The sequence below is a fragment of the Myodes glareolus genome, chromosome 3, assembly GCF_982192425.1.
Source record: "Myodes glareolus chromosome 3, mMyoGla1.1, whole genome shotgun sequence".
Taxonomy (NCBI): domain Eukaryota; kingdom Metazoa; phylum Chordata; class Mammalia; order Rodentia; family Cricetidae; genus Myodes; species Myodes glareolus.
Window position 1 is genome coordinate 79,392,243 of NC_142028.1, and position 16,803 is coordinate 79,409,045.

General features: G+C 50.5%; 1 protein-coding gene and 1 pseudogene across 3 annotated transcripts in view; one reads left to right on the forward strand and one right to left on the reverse strand.

Moving 5' to 3' along the window:
* Trabd2b (TraB domain containing 2B) overlaps positions 1 to 11,255 on the reverse strand; it is a 194,782-nt gene extending 183,527 nt beyond the window's left edge. The window contains exons 1-2 of the mRNA XM_085686437.2: positions 10,925 to 11,255; positions 8,377 to 8,937 (exon numbers count right to left, since the gene is read on the reverse strand). Coding sequence (XP_085542563.1) covers positions 8,377 to 8,937; positions 10,925 to 11,026 — 663 coding nt within the window. The 5' untranslated portion in view covers positions 11,027 to 11,255. The remainder of the gene's footprint in view (positions 1 to 8,376; positions 8,938 to 10,924) is intronic.
* Positions 11,256 to 11,303: 48 nt separating this feature from the next.
* LOC125412537 (huntingtin-interacting protein K pseudogene) overlaps positions 11,304 to 16,803 on the forward strand; it is a 75,458-nt pseudogene continuing 69,958 nt past the window's right edge. The window contains exon 1 of one of the 2 annotated variants that reach the window (XR_015737531.1): positions 11,304 to 11,393. The product of XR_015737531.1 is annotated as a huntingtin-interacting protein K pseudogene, transcript variant X4 (transcript). The remainder of the gene's footprint in view (positions 11,394 to 16,803) is intronic. The other variant, XR_015737529.1, reaches the window with a different exon arrangement.

Below are 16,803 nucleotides of genomic sequence, written 5' to 3' on the forward strand. Positions count from 1 at the left end.
GCATGCACTATCTGCAGGACAGGGATGCTGGTGAGGTGCTGACAGATTCCTCCTGGGACAATAGGGAAGAAAAACAGCTCTAGCAACAGGTGTAGAAAACGCACATCTCAAGGCCAAGGCTGTCCTGCAGAAATGGCCCCGGGGCCCAGGCATTTATGAGCCCCGTCTGATGACTTCCTGGCTCTCTTCAAAGGCAGCCAAGCATTCAGAGTGAGCCCAGTACAATTGGCCCATCAGTCCTTCCAAAACACAATGTTAATAGTCAGTCACATTGTGGCACCTAAACTCAAACTACTAAACTGTGTTCATAGGAAGTTATTCCATAACGCTGTGATCCAGAATAAGTCCTTTCTATGAAGCAGCATTTGTTTGAAGAGCCGGGGATTTTAACAAGGACAGTCCACTCAGGTGAGAAGGAGCTAGCTAGGCAATGAAAACTGGGAAAGGGCCCTCAAGGAGCAGGGAGAGCAAAAGATGATGTGTGGGACCGTGACGGTGACTAGTGATGGGTGGGGAGAGAAAGCCTGTGCCATTCAATGTCACTGGAACCCCCAACCCAAGAGGATCACGGAAGAACAAAATTAGATGTTTGCACATGAAAAGATGTTACAGAGGGATGAGCCTGGGGATGCTCTGGCACTTGTAGTGTGTGCATGCATGTGTGTGTGTGTGGGGGGGTTGATCATAAATAGCAAATAAAGAAGAGAAAATGACAAAATATTCTAGGCTAGAGAGTAATTCTAGTCTAAGAGATTCATGGATGCCAGGAACAATATTGAGGGCATGGGACACATCTCAGGTAGAAAGTCTGAGATGCAGAAGCTAGGAGAGCCTCACCTTTTAGAGAGGGTAGCCAGCAGCCAGCCACAGGCTACCTCACAGAGGTGGGCTTCCGACTGGGAGGACACTCGGACCAATTCTGCAATCGCTTGTGAGAACAAGTTGGACTAGGTTAGAATCAGGAAAGAAGGCCTGCCCAAGTAATAAAGTCAAATATAGAAGTGCTGAAAGAATGCCATAAAATTCCATAAAGAATTCCATGGAGAGCAACACTACACGTGGCATGGTCATAAAAGAAATCTCCGGGTCAAGTTTGCACCAGTTCAGACCTGACAGCACTCTCGGAAGACTTCCTGGAAGAGGTGCAACTTTGAATTGAGCCTCGAAAATCAAAATCTGGGGGCATCCGAAGTAGAGGAGAAAAGTAGGAAATTCCTGGAGAGGAAGGGGGCCCAGCAGAAGTCACTGTGTTTCCAAGCTTGGGGCAGGATATACCGCGTCGATTAAGCAGCCTGCGGATCCTGGAGGAGCAGCCTGGCGAGACGGCTTGGCAGCCAGGAAGCAGAGCTGAAGGCTGGGCCACCGGCTGCCTGTGGATTAAGTGGGTGGACAGAGAGCCAGTGATGGGAGATAAAAGGAGTGAAGTGGATAATATTTAGAAGCAAATTCAAGGGGGAAAGAACGTCAGCCGTTGGGCTGGCAGCTGTGGGTGCTTGCCAGCATTCTTCAGTTTCCTCCCTAGAAAAGCCGCTTTACCAGGCAACCTCTTTCTGGCTTTGAGAGAAGTCCAAATGGGAACTATTAACAAAGGCACGCGCTCAGTTTTATCTCCATCAGAAAGTGCTTTGGCGGTAGGGCAGGCTTTCTCTGGGCCTGGGAGTGGAGAGAGGCTTGGGGGAAGGAGATCCGACATGCTCGCAGATGGGGCTTCTTGGAATTCTTGAGAAATGGCCCCTTCCAACTCCAAGATTTTAGAAGTCTGTGTTGATGAGCTGAAAATGCTTCAAAGCTAAGAGGCTAGGATTTCATGACGTGAAGATTCTTCCGGTCCAAGAAATGTCTCAGAGCTGAAGGTTCTAAGATTTCACCATTCTCTGGTTCTCTGAGCCTCAGAGTTAGAGCTCCTGGGTAGCCCTGAGCCTGGAAGTTTTGCTGTGAGTTTCTGATTCAAGCATCATCGCCTTCGGTTTGGGGCACTCATTTTCCTTTGATGGTGGTGTCTAAGCTGTCCTGTGTTTCTGCTTCTGAGTCTGCCACCCGAATATCAGGCCCCCATTCAGACATAGATATCAAGGTCTGGATCAATCGGGTCCCAGATACAGAACCTGAAATATCAGCAGCCCCCCCCCCTTTTTTTTCAAATTGCCACCTGGACCCAGAAACTATCCATGTGTACATATGAAGCAGGGTCACTGGAGGGACTGCCCCACCATGTGACAGATATTCCAGAACAGCTCCTGGCCACAGGGCTGTGGGTGGGAGGCTCAACAGGGGTGGTGGGCTGAGGAAACACTACTTTACTACTTTTCAGACATAATTCTAGAGCTACAAGAAGCCACCTGGGGCAGCCTGTGCTCAATGGACCCTGGACCAAGAATTCAGAGAGGCGATAGTGCTTGTGGCCTGAGGTTTGCCTGGGGTATCCAGTATCCCTCCCCACCTAAGGAGAGCACTTCAGTCTCACAGAACGCCAGCTGAGGAGCCCAGCAATGTAAACTGGAGGGTGGCCTGCTGCAGAAGCTCAGAGAGGCTCCAGACCTCAGAACAGGCATTCTTGGAGAATCTGGGAGATGGCTACCAGTTCTGAAAGCTTTCAGACACACGCCAGGGAACAAGGAAGAGCAGGGTTTCTCGTTACGAAGGGTGAAGGACCAGGATACAGGACCACTAATATTCAGATATTGTGGGGCTGAGTTTCCACCCTGTAAAACAGGACTTTTGTACCACCCTACAGGGTACAAAAAGCAGCACTCTTAGGTAATGAGCTCTCAGCAGGCAAAACCTATGCCATTCATTCCCAGGTCTCTGGCTCACATCCTGCATCACACTGCACTGCATCTTTTCTGGTTAATGAGTGAAAAGGTGAAGGAAGAAGGGGATCTTTAATGAAGGAGAGGATCAAGCCTGGGCAGGGGGCAAGCAGGCTATGCCACACCAGCTGAGAGCCTCTCTCTCAGAGAGAGAGACACTCCTATGCCCATCTTACCCCCGATGAACCACCAATTTCCTGAAAGGTATTAGCCAGGGTTCACCAAGGACAAGCCTGCCAAAGATGGATGATAAGTCAGGCTTAAAGCTGTGGTGTGGGTTGGCTCAGGCCCCCTAAGATAAAGAGCTAGACGTGAAAATTACAGCAGGCAGAATGGGGTCGGCACTGGGAACTGCCTAGCTCAGTACTGCAATGGAACAAAGGAGGCAACTTGGGCCCATGGAGGGAAAATGATTATTCTGCAGTCATTGGCAAAGTAGAAATGGAGGGTTTGCTTTGAATCAGAAATCCTCATGCGATATATTCAATGCCTGTGTCTCTCCAAAATTCCTATGCTGACACCTAACCCCCAGAGTGATCAATTTAGGGATGGTAGGTCTCTGAGAAGAGACTGGTTTGTAATGACAGAGTCTTGTGAATTGCTGAGGGAAGTCACTATTCTCTCTCATCCCTTGCCACCCACCATGTTAGGATTCAGAGAAGTTCCATGTATGAAGAATGAGCCTTCACCACATACTGAATCTTCTGGTACCTTGATCTTTACCGTCACAGCCTCCAGAATCATGGACAATGTTTACAAATGTCTCAGCATAAGGTGCCTTGCCATAGTATCTCAGAGGGATGAAAACAACCCACTTGATTTGGTGTCCCTATAGGAAGCAACGCAGCAGTTAAAGTTTATGAGAGGAGACCCTTTGCTGCGGTTTATGCAACCTTCCTTCAGCCATTCATTTTCTCCACCATGCTGGGTCACAGAAGGGGTAAAGGATGCGCATCATGGGTGCAGACCATTAGTCATTCATCATCCATCACTCTGCAAATATTTATAAGGCACTTCCTACCTATTGATGAACCAGACGCAGATTAGTATATGGCTATATGTAAACGCCGAAGACCTTTCTGTATTCAGCTGTGTAGGCTTAGCCTCAGTTGGGGGCTAGCTTCACAATAGTTCTGTGGTAAATTGGTGATGAATTCCAGGGAGATGGTACCCAGAATGTCTCTGGGGACTCCTCTTTTAGAATTACCTTAAGATTCAATTCATAATCCAGAGAAAGAAGTTTCAGTACTTTTAAATTATATTTCTTTTTGTATTTTATAGTTTACTTTATCAATAATGATATGCCCACACATACACTTATTCATGCACACACACATACACATTCCGTAGATACAATTTCACCATATAATGTCATGAACTATGAAAAAAACAAAATCAATCCACTTTTTAGATACCTCAAGAACATGGGTTTTAGCAATGAACATTCCTGAGTCCACTGGGCCTGTCTACGCAACCATAGCCAAAGATCCAACTTTTTCAAGTCTCAATTTACAACAGATATGACAAGAAAGTTTTTGGCACTTCCCTGGGGACTAGCGTTAATATCCTTTGAGGTTCTGTGACACCCAACACAAAAAGGGAGCGCAGCATTTGATTCTATGATTCCTAACCCCTGGAGGAAGGGACTGAAGAATTTCATGAACATGTTGTGCACTTTCAGCAGATATGCTCCAGAGTGCTGGCTCTTGGATGCTGGAGAGCAACAGTGCATGCTGGTAAAGCCCAGCAGTGGGCAGCGCAGCATGAACCTTGTTCTCTTACCAAGCCTGAAAAGACCATCTAACTCAAGGGTTCTCCCCATATAGAGGGCATGGGCAAAAGTAGGAAGGACTGAGAGTCCTGCAGCGGTTCTCAAATTTCCTAATGCTGCGACCCTTTAATGCAGTTCCTCATGTCGTGGTGACCCCAACCAAAACATTATTTTCTTTGCTACTTCATAACTGTAATTCTGCTACTGTGATGTATGATTTTTTTGGAGATAGACGTTTGTCAAGAGGTTGCAACCCACAGGTTGAGACCAGCTGCCCCAGAGGGAGTAGTGGAAGCCAGTACCAGTCCCTGGAAGCAGCAAGCAGAGCTGTTAAGGACCTCCAGGTTCTAAGACTACTATAAGACCTGGCCTAAAGGATTAAGCATCCCAGGCTCCCCACCATCACATGTTCTGCAGCACCAGGGGTTGAACCCAGCACCTAAGTACTCGTGTGCAGTAAGTTCCTACCACTGAGTTATATATCCCTAACCCTCTTTTTACTTTTGCACTTTGAGACAGGGTCTCACTAAGTTGCCGGGGCAGACTCTGACCTCAGTCTGCAGCCCAGGCTTGAACTTGTGATCTCTTGCGTCAGCTTCCTGAAGAGCTGTGATTATGGGGCTGTGCCAACAGGCCTGGCTCTCCACCACCCCTACCATAGCCCAGTTTGGCTTTGTTCAGCAGGGGTTGGGCAGTGGATATGGCTGCTGGCAAAGGGTATGCCCACTTCTCATGTAGCTCTCTTTTTCCCCTGCCCTGGAGCCCATGACTCCCTGCCAAGCACAGAAACTACATATAGGAAGTTCTTCAGTCATTTGGCGTCCCCACGGACTGGCTCTGTTCCTTATTAGCCATGTGGCCTTGGGCAAGTCATTCAACCGTTCTTGGTGCCCACCTTAGAAAGCCAAAGGGTTACAAGGAGAATTCGGTGAAATGGAAAAGCACGTGGAGCTTCCTGCTGGGTGCCTGGCACCTGCAACTGATTAGAATGGTCCTATGGAATGTCAGGGCTGGAAGGGGCTCTAAAGATGACCTAATCCTGGTGTCTGATTTCACAGGCAGAGTGAACTGAGCACAAGGGAAGGAACTGACTTGCCCAAGGTCATTTGTAAAACCTTGGTGATACTGAATCTAGCACCTTGAGTTTATTTTTGAAATCAAAGTTCGAAACCTGTCATGAGACCTGCTTGCTCTTCCTGCAAGCTGAGCAGTTATCGGCTTCAGGCTCCCTCTGTCCTCCACAAGTCCAATTTAAAGAATCTTTCTCTACTGAGCAAGCAAAAATACATATTTTAACCAAGAAAAAACCCATACATAAAATACTTCAAAACATTAAAATTAAAACTAAAAAAAAAAATCTCCAGCCTTAGCATCAAAAAACTTAGTCTTCTAAGCCTTTTCCTCATCTTCCTCGCTCACTGCCCACCCCCGATTCTGCAATAATGGTACTGCTTCGAGGAAAGAAAAAGCCCTAATGCACTAACTGATATTTCAGTACAATAACACATCACAGATGTTCCTATCAAACTGGGCACGCATGTATGCACACCACTTTCCTGAGAAAGCAGTTGCATTTCTGATTGTCAGGTTGAGGGTCCCGACTGACCTCTGCCCAGGTTCTGGATTGCTACTTTTTCCAGTCAGCCTGCTGCCGCCCAGAAGGATGAAGGAGCGGTTTCATCACCTCCCTCCAAAATGCTATCAGGACAAATTGGTGCCGGCAGGCTCTCAGGCAGGTGGTGAAGGGTGTGCAGATTAGGAAACGAGAGGACTCCTGTTTGCTTTTGCCTGAGCCTTGTTTTCTACAGCCCTTTCAAGAAGCTGGACCCAAGAACAATTTGAAGAGCGGGCCCAGGCTGGTGGTGGGGTGGGAGTGTTTTTGCAACAGAAACTGGAGTCTGTTTGATCTTCAAACATGGGCTTTGGAGACTGTCAGCGGGCTCCTTGCTGGCCGATGAACGGCTCGCAGTAACTTTTCCTAAAACATAAGCTCGCACACTCTGCAGCAAATGTTTTCAACCCACCAGAGCCGTCATTTGGTTGAACAGCAGTGTTTCCAGACTCCCGAAGAAAGATAGTTTTGTTGTTTTAAGAGAGACAGATTAAAGCCAGGGACTGTTTAACCAGAGAACTCCAGGGCTCCCTTCAGCCCTTGTCAGGTTCCTCTCTGGTTGGTACAAAAAGGATGTCAAGCATGATAGTGGATCCCCCCCACCTCCCAAATCTAAAATAGATATCTATGGCGGCTAGACATGAGGAATATGGGCAGAGAGGCCGCCCACAAAACTGCCTCCAAAATGAGATGGGCGGGCGGTGAGTGCTGGGGGCCCCTGGACCACTGATAATATCAGCTCACGAGGCTGGCAAGGGGAAAATCACTTCAGAAGAGGAGAGCCGCTCTGTTCAGAGGGCTCCGCGCTGGGGCAGAGAATACACAGGATTTTCCCCGTGGAGATGGAGGCAGGCGTAGTCAGAACCCTGCGGGGCGTGACTAACTGCCCCAATATTCCTGCCACCGGGCCCTCTGGGTAAGGACTCCACAATTATGGGAGAGCCAGCAGGAGAACTCACAAACCCGCCTTTCATTTGGCCGGCAAATCAATCTGGCTTCTTACCTCCCTGGGGACAATATTGCATTTCCCCTGGAAAAACAAAGGCCAGAGATCTCGGAAGGGGGATCAGCTTCAGCAGCCGTTTCCCTGGTGAGGAGCTTGCAACATCTCTGGAGCAATTGGGTCTGATCCCAGGGATAGAGTCTGGGATCTAGTCATTTTATGAGTCTATCTCCTTTCCTTAATGATGAGCACACACGCCTTTGAGGCCACATTTCACTTAGGGCATCAACCCAGACCCTATACTGGTGCCTCCTTGTAGCATCTACAAGTCAGGAGTTCCCATCCTGAGTAGGCAGCTCTGTTCTCCAGGAACAGATGTGAACTTATTGTTCCCAGGGCCTCAGAATTGAGTTTGGGACCAGTGAGTTGCGAATGACCTCTGTCCATAGAGACAGGCGGTTAAAGACGGTTTGCTGGATCAGGTCTCTGACAGCCAGATACTTTAAAGCTCTTAAGCCCCTCCCTTCTCCCCTACTCCCTAGGTTCAGAAATTAGAACTGTCGATCTTAAGCAAACACACTTCTATGAAATTATTACCCCCCAAACTCTCCTTTGCCCACTGGATGCTCCCCCAGTCTTAAGGAGGCAGCTCCAGAGTAGCAGACCTCAGCAAAGGCCCCGGGGAACTGTGAAGAACTTGGCAGTAACCAGCAGACCTGTGCTGGTGGAGGCCATGCCCACAATGCCTTCCCTGCCAGCACAGCCTAGGCACCATGCCCTCTACGTCTGTGCTGTTTCTATACAGACACACTCAGAGGTGAGTGTCCAAACAAGCTCAGGACAGCCCTGAGTTCCAAGTCCCCAGGGTCCTGGGGAAGCCTCCTGCAAATGGGCATCTCCCTCTTTCTGTTTTGTATCACTCTGATGCTCCCGGGGAAATTCTTTCTGCTCAGGCAAGCACAGCAGGTGGAGAGTGGATATCCCCAACAGGGAACCACTGGAATGGAAAGAAACACCCAAACTTTGGCACGTAGTAGTTTCCCCTGACCCCAACAAAGCAGCCCAGTGCTGTCCCAGAGCCAGAGAGATGCTTTTGCTTGGGGCAGAAAGCGGAGAGGTGGGGGTAGGGGGATGGGACCTGGCTCTGGTTCTCTGCTGGAGCATGACAAAGATCAGAGACCAGGACCAAGATACTGTGGGGCTGGGGCTGCTGGCTAGGCTGGCATGTGGGTGTTCCTACCTGGGAGAAGTTGAGCCCATTGAGAGGATGGCACTGCTCCTCAACCCGCTCCACAGCCCCAGTGCTCTTCTTCATCTTCTCCGCCTGCTGGGCCAGGTAGAGGTCCAGCACAGGCACGCCTCGGGAGCGCACGTCCGTCTCCGTGAGCGAGTTCACCATGAGCATCACCCACACCGGCCTCTTGCGCTCCCAGTTGCCAGCAATGGCATTGAATAGGTAGTCAGCATACAGCCCTTTGCCGCGCTGGGCTGGTGTCATCCATGAGGGCATCATCAGCTTCACGTAGTCCAGGTGGCGCTTCAGGCGCCAGTAGAGCTCTCTTGGCAGCACGTCCTGCAGGTTCTCACCATGGGGCAGCAGCTGGCAGCTGGCCAGGGCTGAGATGGTGTAGGGATCTGTCAGATCCAGCTCAAAGTAGACGCGGGTGCTGGCCTGGAAGGCTGCTTTGGAATTCTCAGGGATGAAGTCCCAGACTCGGGTATATGGAACGTGAATGGTGCCAAACAAATAGGCTGGGGGATGGCGCCGAATAGTCCATAGGAAGGAGTTCATGTCCCTCTGCTACAAGGAGAGAGGAGAGGCAGATCAGTGAGGCCAAGGGGAGCAAGCGCAGAGCCAGGCTTGGCACAGAGAGGTGGCAAGGGTAGATGGGGCCAGAAGGCAGAGGCCCACTGGCAAGGGCTTTGCGAGCTAAAAGCTCCACATTCAAATACTATCTTAATCGAATAATTGGCAGAGGACATCATTTCGCTTCCCACAGACTCAGTTTCCTCTTCTGTAAAATGGGGGTGAGAATGGAAGTTATTGGCAGGCTTGAGAAACAGAACACACATATCTGAAGCCCTCAGAGTGGTGCCAGGCACAGAGGAAGTGGGCAATGAAGGCAGGCTCTCTTTATGACTAGCTTTCACTGTGAAAGCCAAGGACTGCCACACCACCTGAGAACATTCATGCTTGGCCAAGGCAAACCTTCACCAGTAGTGTTTCATGTAGAGGGTGGGGAGAGGGGGGACCAAGAGTCCTGCTCTGGCAAGAGAAGAGGAAGTCATATAACTTTTAAATACAGCCATTAGAAGACACATGCCAAGAGCACTCTGAAAGCAGAACACCTATTAAAAATAGCACACCTATTGCAACAGTTACTTCCCATTCATCCGGGTGGGTAAGGGTTTCTTCTCGGAGGGCAGGTCTGGGGTGTTAGCTACTTTGCGCCACTCGCTGAGACCATAGATGAGAAAGTGTTTTAAAACCTTGCAAAGCCAAATCAAGTCTCAATTTCTGGTTTCAAAGGGGAGGATGCCATAGAAGTAACCCTGAGAAATGTTCCTATTCTAGGTGCTTTCCAGACTTCCCCACCAAAAAGGCCTACCTGGTTCTCTATCTTCAGGTCTGTCTTTTTCTGTGACCTAGGATTGCATGGAGGTTGTGTGCCTCGAGCAGGGGCACAAATACCAGGGCTTTTTTTTTTTCAGTACCGATTAAGATTTAGAAAGAGACAGGAGTTAGGGGACTATCATTTCTCTCAGGCCAAGTCGTTTTCCATCTAGAAAAGTCTCCGGAGTAAACAGTGACCCCTTACAAACTTTAGGTTAAGTCATAGCATTTTCCTACCTGATTCTGACATAAATGCAAAGTATTTATTGTGGGTGGTGGAAGCAGCACCTTGCTTTGCCAACAAGATTTGTAGATCTGAATGCACAACAGACAGTGCATACCAGCTAGCCAGCTGATTTCTTCTACACAAGGCAGGCTGCGTGCTGAGCACCTTGCCCATGGCCAACCTCTGCCCTGCTACTAGGGCAGCACAGGAAGATCCTGCAATAGCGTTCTGGTCTCCTGGCCTCCAGTTCAGAGTGATTACCAATGTATTAACCTTTATTTGAAGAGAGGGACGTTAGGAGAAGAAAATCATGAGATTCTGGGCTTGGGGAGGAAAACTGGGGGAAGCAGTAACTACTTGACCCCCTCTGGGAAATATTAGACAAGCATGTTCATTCTGTCATTTCCGTTTCTCTCCTCTAAACTCTTATCCCTTTTCAGGAACCAGGGGCATTTGGGACAATAGGTGCTGGGTGGGAACTGGGGTACAGAGGGAGAACACGGGGGGGGGAGACCTGTGGTCAGAAGGAGGGGCAGGGAGAGAGGGGAAAGCCTGGGCAGGGGCACTGTGTGAATGAAGCAGCAAAAGGGCTGGTAGAATATAGAGACGGGCAAGGGGTGTTGGAAAGAAGTCAGAAGCAGGCAGAAAGAGACCAAAGGGTAAAGGCAAGATAAAAGACAGGAGTCAGAAGCAGGCACAGAAAGGGGAAACGTCCAACCAAGACCAAAAGTCTAGAGGAAACTGTCCGCAAGTGAAGAAGGAACCATCTGGGCTGGGCTGGGCTCAGAGTTGGAGCCCTAAAGGACAGATGCTAGGGAAGGGAACCCGGGCTGTGCCCAGAGGGCGGAGGTGGAGCGAGTGGGCTAAAGAAGGCAGGTCCCAAACCATCGCCCCTTGGGCTAGAGTGCCCAGGCAGGCGGGAGAGTGGCGGGGCTGGCGCTCGCTCACCGATCCGGGCGGCCGGCACTGTCCTCCGTCCAGGGGTTGCGGGCGGGCGCGGGCGGTGGCGAGGAGGGCGGCAAGCAGCGGCCCCGCCAGGGCGGCGTGCATCCTGCCCGGGCCCGCGGGATGCGGGGGACCCTCCTGGGCAGCGCCCCCTCAGCAGGGCGGGGAGCCCCCAGCTGGGCACCGAGGATCTTCTGGAGCACAGGGCTCCAGGCGCGAGATGCTGGGAGCCCGCTGGGGCGTGGCTGGATGTCCCTGTCGGACCTGGGGGTCCCTCTGGGGCGGGGCTCCGTCTGTTGGAAGAGGGGGATCCTCTGGGGCGGGGCGGGGCCCCTCACCAGGGCGCGCAGCCGGGTTGGCCAAGCCCCGGAATTCTGCGAGCGCGCAGGGGTCCCGGAGCGCGTGGCGGTCGGGGAGCCGCGTCAGTGTCCAGGGGTACGCGGGGCTCCTGGGGCAATCCCCAGATTCCGGGGTGAGCGGGGGATCTCGGGTTATGCTGGGCACCCGGGGCGCGCAAGGGTCCCAGGGGTGCGCAGCGCTCCAGGGGGCGCGCAGTGGTGGGACAAGTGCGGCGGAGGGCGCGACGGGGCGGGGGTCGGCTCTGAGGTGCCCGGCTGCCCCCGAGCCCGGCTCAGAGGGGCGGCGGGCGGCCGCGCGGCCGCTGCCCGGGCTCCGCCATGCTGCTCCGCGGCCGGGAGGGAGGGAGAGAGGAGGGCGGGAGAGCGGCGCGGAGCCGGGCCGGGCGGGGGGCTGGGGCCGCCGGGCGGGGGAGGGGAGGACCCGGCGCGGGGGGCGGGGGGCCGGGGCCGCGGCGGGCCGGGCCGGGCCGCAGGGAGTCGGAGCGAGCTCGGCGCCCGGGCGCGGTGAGGCGGGGTCTGCCGGGCATGGCAGGCGCTCGCTGGCTCCGCGCTCGCTCTCTCGCTCGTTCCCTCGCACGCGCGCGGAGGGAGGCAAAGCCCGCAGCAGCCACTTCCCAACTTTCCAAACTTCCCAGCGCAACTTTTTCCTCTCCTCCCCTGCCTGAGCCTCCCCCCCCTCCTCCCTCTCCTTTCCCCTCGCCAGCTCCGCGCTGGGTTGTAGCTCCGGAGCGCCACCGCCAGAGGGCGTCCGGCCTGATGCTCTCTCTGCTCAGTGGACCTCATGCTAAGAGGTGGAAGTCCAATGGTCAGTCAATGACAAATTTGCGGACATGGGCCAGCGTCACCGAGCACTTCCGTGAGTCTTGTAAAGAATAAGCAGCCAACAGGACAGGATTTTGGTAGGCACTTCGAGGTATGTCGAAGAATGAGATGGTCGCTGGAGATCCAGGGAAGGTGGTATTCACTTACAGTTTTGTGCATGCTACGGTGCCTAACACTGGCATGCATTTTCCTAGGATCTCTGCAAATGCTGTCTGCATTAAAATAAAGCATGCTCAAAGAACGTAAAATATTTATCATCAGAATTCCTTGGAAGCTTCCATTTAGTCAGTCATACTCCCGTCTAGTTCCCTGGGTCCACATAAAATCCCTGTGAGTGGCTGAGGAAGGGTAAGAATTCATGTTCATTTCTTATGCTATAGGAATTGAAAAAGTTCTTAAAATAAAGCCTCTCCTGTTCCTTGGAGACAAAGGAGGCCTTAAAGATGTCGTTGGATGAAAACTTCCGTCACTAGGCGGTGGTGGCACAAGCATTCAGTTGCAACACTCTGGAGGCAGAGGCAGGCAGATCTCTGAGTTTTAGGTCAATCTGGTCTACAGAGTGAGGACAGCAAGGGCTACACAGAGAAACCCTGTCTTGAAACCAAACCAAAATAAAAAACAAAAATATATACCACAAAACCCATCTCATCACAGCAACTGGGGAGACTGAATCAGGGCACGACACACACACAGACACACACACACCTCATTTGTTAAACAACATAAGCACAATATCCTGGCATCGGAGGTTAAAGGACAAATTCGGTGATATTGTTAGAAGTCTACAGCTGACAGACAAGGTCAGATATGCAAATAGACAATTAAAATACAGTCATACCAGAAGCCCAAAGAAAGGCAGGTAGAAGAAGGGGTCCTAAGACAGTTGGAGACAGGGCAGAGACCTTGGAGGTGATCTTGAACTATCAGTCAGTGGTAGCTAATAGAAGGAAGTGAAGCAGTGGGAGCAGCCAGTGCCAAGGTGTGAAGATGAGAGCGAAGGGCCTTCAAGGGGCTGCCCACAGAAGGCAGGTGGCAGGAGTTGAAGCTCTTTCTTCATGCCAGGCCTGGGAGCACACCTTTGTATACATACAGTCGTGAGAAGATACTCCAAGATTTGAAACAGAAGGAGGCTAGGGCACACCTCTCCTTACAGGGTACATGGGTTGAGGGAACAAAGTGGAGGCAGGGCAGCTAGTGGGAGCCAAGGCCTGATTATAGGCCTCTTGACTTCCAGCTGAGGGCTCTCCTTGCCTCTTCTGCCACACTCAAGCCTCAGGGCACTTTGAGCAGCTGGAGAAAAGAGTCCTGGAGTTTGAGCCAGGAAGAACAGCCTGTCTCTGCAGTGAACCAGAATGTGAGCAACTAGGAGGCAGACCAAAAAGGAAGGACCAGACGGCGACCGCTTGAACCCCACTCGGCACGTGAAGCTTCCATTTTCCCTTAGGCTGAAAATAAATCCGTATTGGCAGTTGCCTACCGTTCAAACCACTAGGTACCTGCAGCGATTTGTTCTGCTCATCCTCTTTGTCACTCCTACCTGGTGACAGACATTGAGCCGACCACAGTGCCCAGAAAATAGGGTTTCCAAGGTAGAGTGCAGTAGCTCTGTCTCCCACAAACAGAGCCCTGAGATCTGCAGCTCTGAGAGAAGTCCGTGAACAATACTACCGCGGCTCAGGCCCCCCACCTCCTGCCGAGCTACCCATCTCCTTCGCAAGAACAGTGAGTTGGTTAGAGAGTGGGAGGTTAAGTCCACTGAGAAGTAAGGATATGGTCTTCGCTGGAGAATTAGAAGATGGCACAGTAGGAAATTAAAAAAAAAAAAAAGGACCAGACCAAATTTAAAGTAATGGTTTCTGTGACTATGTGTTGATGGTTTTTAAATATCTTCCTTCTTGTATGTCTAATGAAAATTTTCTTGTATCTTTTCCTCAAAATGATAAAGGTTTCGGGAGGTAGTTGTCAGAGGTTCAACTGAGAACCTCAGAGGTTCTGCTGAGGCCTCTTGTAGGGCCGTAACTGTGAGCAGGGGCAGGGCATAGCATCTTGGAGCCTGACTTTCTCCAGCTCCTCTTCCTGGCCTCACTGTTTCTAGGTGAATCAATGTGTGGGATAAGGCCTTAGGTTCATCACCTGTCTTTCAATGGTGTTGTTAATGAGACACAAGAGCAACTACATTTGTCAATCCAAGAGAACTGAAAATATATAGCAGCCTAAATCTCTGTGTCCCAATGTGCTCTTCGCAATAGCCAGAAGGTGGAAACAGCTCAGCTAACTGTCCATCAGCTAGTGAATGGAGCACCAACTGTGGCGTGTAAAGACATCAGGCCATGTACCTTAAAGACATGTCATTCTTAAAAAATGAGGCATAGAGGGCTGGAGAGATGGCTCAGGGGTTAAGACGACTGGCTGCTCTTCTGGAGGACCTGGGTTCAATTCCCAGCACCCACATGGCAGCTCACAACTGTCTATAACTCCAGTTCCAGAGACCTGATACTCTCACGTAGACATACATGAAGGCAAAACACCAATGCCTGTAAAAATAAATAAATCTTTTTTAAAATGAGGCTTATTCAGGATAGAATATTTCTTGACTTCTGAGCGGACAGGAGGGAGCATGCAGACAGAGGGAGAAAGCAGGGTAGTGGTCACCCAGAACTAAGCGGAATAAGGAGATGGAGGGACCATAACAAAGGGGCGTTGGGTTTCTTTGGGGAATGCTGAAAACATCTCGAATGTTGGTGATGACACAACTCTGAGAAAACTAGAAAAAAAAAAAGAAAAAAAAAGAAAAAGCCCTTAAATAGGTATGGTTCCTGAAGACATTATCCAGAGCACTAAACAAGAACATGGGTTTCAAGTTATTTTATTTTTATTTATGCGTGAGTATCTCTGTGTGGATGCCCACAAAGGCTGTGAGAGGGTGTTGCATTCCCTGGTGCTGGAGTTTGAGGTGCTTAAGAGCCACCTGAGGTGGGTGTTAGGACTGATCTCGGGTTCTCTGCAAGAGCAGAGGGTGCTGCCTTAGCCATAGGGCCACTTCTCCGGCTCAGTTTCAGCATTTTAAAGCATTTCCTTCCTCCTATTTGGTCTTGTGAGATAAGCCCTGGGTGGTGTTAAGTCCTAAATCCTAGGGCCTAGAACACCTGGGAAGTTTCATCATCCTCTCTGGACATGACAGTGGACTGAGGTGACGCACCACCAACATAAGCCAGCTGGCAGAGTGACTAACCAACCATTAAAAGTCCCTGCCACCCAACACTAAAGCTCCTCCTTTAAGGCCATTGCTGGTGGAGGGCATTTAGGCAAGATGAGAAAGGGCTCTGGGCTCAAGAGGGGGCAGTGGCTGCAGACTCTAGACTGCTCTGCCTGGGGCACATCCGGACCACTTTTCTTTTATTGCATCTTAATTAAGTTGTTCAATCAGGTTGGTACCAGAAATCTGTAGGCTGTAACAGCAGGGGCAGGAGCAGAAGCCTTGTAGCGTAACTAAACCAACAAAGTTGGCCTCAGGATCCCTGCTCTGTTGAAGGGTGTCCCTTCCAGGGTAAGAAATGAGGGACTTAGCTGCTGGCTCAAAGGAAGAGCATTGCTCTGGGCTGTGGGCCACAGGCCACACCAGTCTTCTTTAATGGGCATGATCTGACTTCTGGCTCTGACTTTTATAGCCAGCTTGCTTCCCCTGCCCCCAAGCTCTGTGTTCTCTACCCCAGCCTCATTTGGAAGTTAATCCTTGATGAATGGAGAACAGGATTGCTTCTGGGATTGGGGAGAAAGGAAGGGGACTGAAGAATCAGGCAAAGAAGGCAATGTTGAAGACAGTCTAGAATAAGAGAAAACCCCTGAAATGACACTCATTAAAGGCAATGCTATGGCGGCACAGTCCAGTGGGGACATTTTGGGTACAGAGGAATCAGCCCCAGGTTTAGTCCTCGGGAAACTAGCCACCCAGTGGAGAGGACAGAGATATAAACAAATGGCGCACAGGGAAAGAAATAGAAGGGCAAACAGGACTAATCAAGACAGCCTTAGGAGAGAGAACATCACATCGGCAAAGATCTTTGCCAAAAAGGTGATGATGTTGGGGTAAGACATCTTCCTCTCAAGTCTGTGTCTTCTTTTTGTTGTTCGTTTTTAGACCTACTGAGTCCAATTAGAGTTACTTATAGGACTCGCTTAAGATCGTGTCAATGGAAATCAATCTTGAAAAAGTGAGCAGGAAGCTGGGTGTGGTGGTACATGGCCTTAATCTCAGCACTTTCAAGGTGGAGGTCAAGGGTCAGGGATTCAAGGTCATGTTCAACTACCTAAATTCAAGAGACCCTGCTTTTACAAAAGGTGCAGGAACCTGGAATTTATACCTCCTAAAACCTCAACCCTTAGAAGTTGAAGCAGGAAGATGGAGAGTTTGAGGAAAGCCTGGGCCACATAGAACTGCCTCAAAACAAAGAACAAGCAAACAAAAAACCCAACAACAACAGAAAGCACACCCCCAAAATCACCACCAGCAAAAGAATAATCAGGAATTGGGCAGGAAGAATGAAGAAAGAGAAGGCGTTTCGGGCTACGGGAATTGCTTGTGCAAACGAGTAGGAGTGTGCTTGGGCTTGAAATATTTGGGAAATTGGTAAGGTTGATAGAGAACTAAAACTAGACCTGGTCAGAATCCAAGGGTGCCAGCAATCACTATGCAGGAACTCA